Source organism: Arachis ipaensis, chromosome B04 (assembly GCF_000816755.2).
Source record: "Arachis ipaensis cultivar K30076 chromosome B04, Araip1.1, whole genome shotgun sequence".
NCBI lineage: Eukaryota > Viridiplantae > Streptophyta > Magnoliopsida > Fabales > Fabaceae > Arachis > Arachis ipaensis.
The window spans coordinates 125,375,816-125,381,577 of NC_029788.2; the positions used below are offsets into that span (position 1 = coordinate 125,375,816).

The 5,762-nt window shown below is 40.1% G+C and overlaps 1 protein-coding gene across 1 annotated transcript in view; it reads left to right on the forward strand.

Moving 5' to 3' along the window:
- The window catches only part of LOC110262458 (subtilisin-like protease Glyma18g48580), an 8,051-nt gene extending 2,289 nt beyond the window's left edge, over positions 1-5,762 (forward strand). The window contains exons 6-11 of the mRNA XM_021121955.1: positions 2,873-3,419; positions 3,584-3,678; positions 3,773-4,078; positions 4,219-4,348; positions 4,429-4,642; positions 5,101-5,762. Coding sequence (XP_020977614.1) covers positions 2,873-3,419; positions 3,584-3,678; positions 3,773-4,078; positions 4,219-4,348; positions 4,429-4,642; positions 5,101-5,645 — 1,837 coding nt within the window. The 3' untranslated portion in view covers positions 5,646-5,762. The remainder of the gene's footprint in view (positions 1-2,872; positions 3,420-3,583; positions 3,679-3,772; positions 4,079-4,218; positions 4,349-4,428; positions 4,643-5,100) is intronic.

Consider the following 5,762-nt stretch of genomic DNA (forward strand, 5'->3'; position numbering starts at 1 on the left):
TTAGAGAAAGTTTATGGCTAGCACTTTTTTTTTTTGAAAGAGAAAATAAGCTCAATACACTCGGTGGAGCGTACAAGGACAGAAATATAGCCAAGCAACTCCCATGTCATCTCCGGCATAGCCATCAACAACATGAGTCAGTTTTCACACCACTCCCTATAGAAACAAAACGACCTAGCAACACATTTCACTACATCCGTTGTCTTCTTGTTCCGAAAAATGAAATCATTTCTATGTAACCAGATATTCCATATAACTGAGAAGAAGCCCACTAGCCATTTTTTCCACATGTCTTTTCTCAAAGGCATCGTCCTCCAACTCTCAAAGTGCTCTTTTATAGAGCTTGGGATGCTCCAAATCCGATCCACATGATTAAGCCATGCGCACCATACCTGTCAAGTAACTCACAAATAACAAATAGATGTTGAACTAATTCAACTTCCTTGTTACATATAACACAAATATTGTCACTTTGGTCAATGATGCACAATTTACTTAACCGATCCTTTGTATTAACTCGACCTACTAGCACAAACCAAGTAAACAGCTCAACTCGAGGAGTCACTAGTCATTTCCATATTCCATTTGTAAACTTGTAGTTAAGGATATTTTCTGTTAAAGTCTCTACCTGCAAAGCCTGCACAAATAAGTTAGTAGTATAAATGTCTTTCTTGTTAAATTTTCAGACCATTCTATCTTGTACGCTTGCTATCAATCTCACAGCTTGCAAAATATCAAGCAGTTGATTCAAGCTCTCAGTCTCCCATTGGTGGACTTCCCTCATCCATTGGAAATTCTATACCCACTCTATCCCATCGCAAAACCCGCAATCCCCAATAACATATCATTTATTATGTGAAATCAAGAAGAGTCTCAAAAAGGAGTCTTTCAGCTTTTCCGACCGTAGCCATGTATTCTCCCAAAATCTGGTTGATCTACCATCTCCTACTTCCATAGCAAGTCTGTCAATCATCTTTTGTCTGACATGTTATTCTTTTATTTGCAAGTGACATATATCTCTCCATAAACCCCCTTTGTTAGTAATGTTTGAGTGGACAATAACTGTTCAGGATTTAAATTATTGCACGAGCACACAACCTTCTTCTACAGTGACATATATCTCTTCTTTTTCTTAAAATTTGGCCAACACTTACTCATTAAAAATAAGAGTTAATATTCAAAATCGTCCCTGAAAGATATCTCAATCTCCATATGGGTCCCTGAAAGATAAGGTTAATCAAAATCATCCCCGAAAGATGACGGACATGACCACATTAGTCCTTCCGTCATCTCGTCTGCTGAGCTGGCTAACGTTGGGTGACGTGTTCCGTTGACTGCCTAGGTGGATGACGCCTACGTGTACGCTGGAGTTGCTGACAAGGTAAGTATGTTAAAAAAAATCAAATCAGTCCCTTAGATGATGAATCCTAATCCTAAATTCAATGATAAATAAATCGCGGTCTACAATCAAACAGCTCCAAGAAGAGAGCTTGTCTTTCACAAATGATTGGCACCATAACACTCAAAATCCAATGTCAAAGGTCATCCTCGCTTGAATCAAACCCCGTAACCGCCCCAAAGTCACCACCTTTACGCCGACCTGCTTCAGTCCCACTCGTTATTGACGCCGTTCGAATACTGGCAATCCACGCCCATTGGCGGGACTCCCTCGAGTCTCGCTTTGCAGAATCTGGGTTCTAGTTTCGGACGTTGCCCATTTCGTTCTAGACTGAATACACGACCCCGAGCTGGGTTTGAAGTTCTTCGACTGGGCTAACTCGAGACCCTTTTCTTGTTCCTTCGATGGCTTTGCTTATTCCTCTCTTCTTAAGCTCTTGGCAAGATTCAGAGTGTTCTTCGAGATTGAGCTGGTTCTGAACAGCATGAAAGTTGGGAACTTGAAGCCTACCCATGAGCCTTTGAACTCTCTGATTCGAGTCTACGGAGATTCTGGGATAGTTGATGCTGCCCTACGGTTATTCTATACAGTGCGGGAAGTGCATGGTTGTTTCTCTAGTGTTGTCGCTTCTAATTCGTTGCTGAATTGTTTGGTCAAAAGGGGGAAGGTTGAGGTTGCAAGGAAGCTGTATGATGAAATGCTTGTGACAGATGGTGGTGAGTGCTAAACAATGACTGTCCCCACAAGCAATTTGCTTTACCTATTGAGACCATGTAATGCTGTAATTGGATGAGGAATCAGCAAATCGCTGTGATCGCCATGACCCAACCTTCCAAAGTCACTCCTGCACATAAACCGGGGCTCAATTTGTGAGAAAAAAGACACAGGGAAAGAATTGGTTAGAGTTAAAGATGAGGAATAAATGCTTGTGACAGATGGTGGCACTGGTAAAGTTGTGGATAACTATAGCACCGGGATAGTGGTTATTGGTTATTGGTTAAGGATCTACGCGACTTTGGGAAGGTTGAGGAAGATAGAAGGTTGATTGTATCAAGACCTGGACACTAAACGACGTCGTATCAAGATCTGGAGGCTATTGAATCAAAACGGCGTCGTTTTGTTACTGAGCCACGTGGGTACTTAATGGAATACGTCACCTAACGTTAGCTAGCTCAACGGACGAGATGACGGAAGGACTAACGTGGTCATGTCCGTCATCTTTCAAGGACGATTTTGATTAACTTTATCTTTCGGGGACTCATATGGAGATTGAGGTATCTTTCAGGGACGATTTTGACTATTAACTCTTAAAAATAAAATAAGTAATAGTTAATTAATGACTACAAATCACAAAACTTGTTGAACCCTAACACTCCTCTTTAGATTATACTTAACCTATAGCATTACCTTGTATGAATCTTTGAAAATTTTCCTCTAACATGAGATTAAGGTGAGCTGATAATGGATTTTCAGGAAGCTTATTGGAGCAAGATTTTTCAGCGATGTGTTTGAGGCAGCAAATGGGAAGGTGAATCCAAATGAGCGTACAGCGCGTGACTTACAGGGGCATGGGACCCACACTCTATCAACCGCCGGGGGAGATTTCGTCCCAGGAGCACATGTGTTTGCAGTTGGTAACGGCACCGCAAAGGGTGGGTCTCCAAAGGCCAGGGTTGTAGCGTACAAAGTGTGTTGGTCCAGAACAGACGAAAACAGTTGCAACGAGGGCGATATCATGAGCGCAATCGACCAAGCCATCAACGACGGCGTTGATATCATCAATCTCTCTGTCGGTGGCCGACGGGGTGTAACCGCTGAAGATATATTAACCGACGGGGTCAGCTTAGGGGCTTTCCATGCCATGTCTAACAACATTCTGTGCGTCGCATCGGCTGGAAATGATGGACCTTATCCCGGCACTGTTGTCAATGGGGCTCCTTGGATATTCACTATTGGTGCTAGCACCATTGACAGGGACTTCACCAGTACCATTACTTTTAGTGACGGTCGCAAAATCCTAGTATGCATCATCATCATCATCATCATCTACCTTAATACTCTGCTTTTACTCTCTATTATAAGATTTCATATACTCATAATTCCTTACTTTATTGTTTATTATTATATATGTCATTTGATTATAGATTTTATATCAAATTTTAAAAGTACTTATTCAATTTTAAGGGAGGCAGTCTTTCAGTAACATTGCGACCTGACGAAGCCTTCGATTTTATCCTTGCTACTGATGGTAAACTTGCCAATGCAACAATCAAAGATGCGTAAGTACTCTTACTGTTACTCATAAATTTGGCATAAAGTAAACGCCTGTTTTTTAACCATTTTTTCCTTTATTGCTGCTGCTGTTTTTGTCAGTCAATTTTGTAAGCCAGGAACACTTGACCCGGCAAAAGTTAAAGGCAAAGTTGTGAATTGCATCAGAAAAGATAATATAAAATCAGTTGTTGAGGGTTTGGAAGCCAAATCCGCGGGTGCATTGGCAATGTCGTTGCAAAATCAAAAGCAACAAGGGAAAACACTTACCGATGAGGCTCACATGGTTCCTAGTGTGAGTTATCACGGGCAACCAGCTCAAAAAAAAAATCTTGGCAGTCAACCTCCAAAATCTCTCCATCCTCCTCCTAAAGTGCAAAATACTTATTATGACGTCATAACTGCCACGTAACTACAAATCCTTCTCTTACGTCGTTTACTTTACAAGAAACTAATAGTGTCAAAACAATGCAATGAACATTTTCAATATGGAACTCTCAGTAAAACAACCTATAAGTGCAATGCACTAAAGATAGTTGCCATTGCAGCGCTCCACCGAGCCCGTCTCTTACAGTAAAGCTCTCCCCAGCAAAAACAGTGATTGGAAGGAAGCCAGCTCCAGTGATGGCTTCCTACTCATCAAGAGGACCCAATAAGATTCAGCCATCCATACTCAAGGTATGTATGTATGTACGTATATACAAAATATGATCTTTAATTACATGTGACTGGTTTTGTTTTTTGTTTTTTTGTTTCAGCCTGATATAATTGCACCTGGAGTGAACATACTTGCTGCCTATTCACTAGGCACAAGCCCCACTACCCTCCTACAAGATCCTCGCCGCTTTGAATTCAATGTGCTTCAAGGAACTTCTATGTCTTCTCCTCATGTTTCTGGTATTGCTGGACTTCTCAAAACTCTGCATCCTACTTGGAGCCCCGCAGCTATTAAATCAGCAATTATGACTACTGGTAATATATACGTATACAATTACTAATATTCTCATGTGGGTTTGCTACCGTTACACTGATTTTTTGTTACATGGATATTAAAATTTATAATTAATAGATCATTGATATATAAAAACGGTTTTTATCGATTTTTTTAGATTCGGTCTGATTTTTAAAACAATGATTTGGATACTATATATTTTATTAATTAAATAACTATCCCTTCAAATTTGATAATACTCTTCAAAAGTTATATTGTTAAGTATTAGTGGGTTTATTTATTTATTTATTTTTATTTTTGAGTCTTTATGTATATTTATTGTTTTAAGTGTTCCAATTATAAGGTTGAGCCTTCATTCAATTATACATTAAAATGTTGAGCCCTCAATTTAAAGTTATGCCTTACTTATGCATGGGAATTTTTTTCCCCATAAGATATGTTTATAACCTATTCATTGTATGTGCTTGGTTGCTTGCAGCAACCACAAGGGACAACACAAACAGGCCAATCCAAGATGCATTTGATGACAAGTTGGCTGGTCCTTTTGATTATGGGTCAGGACATGTTCAACCAGATCTTGCAATAGAGCCAGGATTGGTTTATGATATAGGATTGAAAGACTACCTCACCTTCTTGTGTGCCTCCGGATACAATCAACAACTCATCTCAGCACTTAATTACAATAGCACTTTCGTTTGTAGGGGAAGTCATAGCGTAAATGACTTGAACTACCCTTCTATTACATTGCCAAATCTTGGGTTGGATCCGGTAACAGTTAAGCGCACACTCACAAATGTAGGCCCTCCTGGCACATACAATGCAACAGCCAAAGTGGATGGATCCGAAGTTACTGTTGTGCCCAATTCCTTGACCTTCACGAAGATGTATGAAAAGAAAACATTTAAGGTTATTGTGCAGACATCAAGTGTGATACAGCGTTACAAATATCAATTTGGTGCATTGGTATGGTCGGATGGAAAGCACATAGTTAGGAGTCCTATTACCGTCCGGCGCCGCAACTAAAATGTTTGTGTTATGGCTAGCTGGTTGTACTGGTTAGCATGCAGATGAATATATGTAACAATAATGGGGCTTTATATGTCAATGTTACCACGGTGTTGTGTGCTTTGTAATAATTCA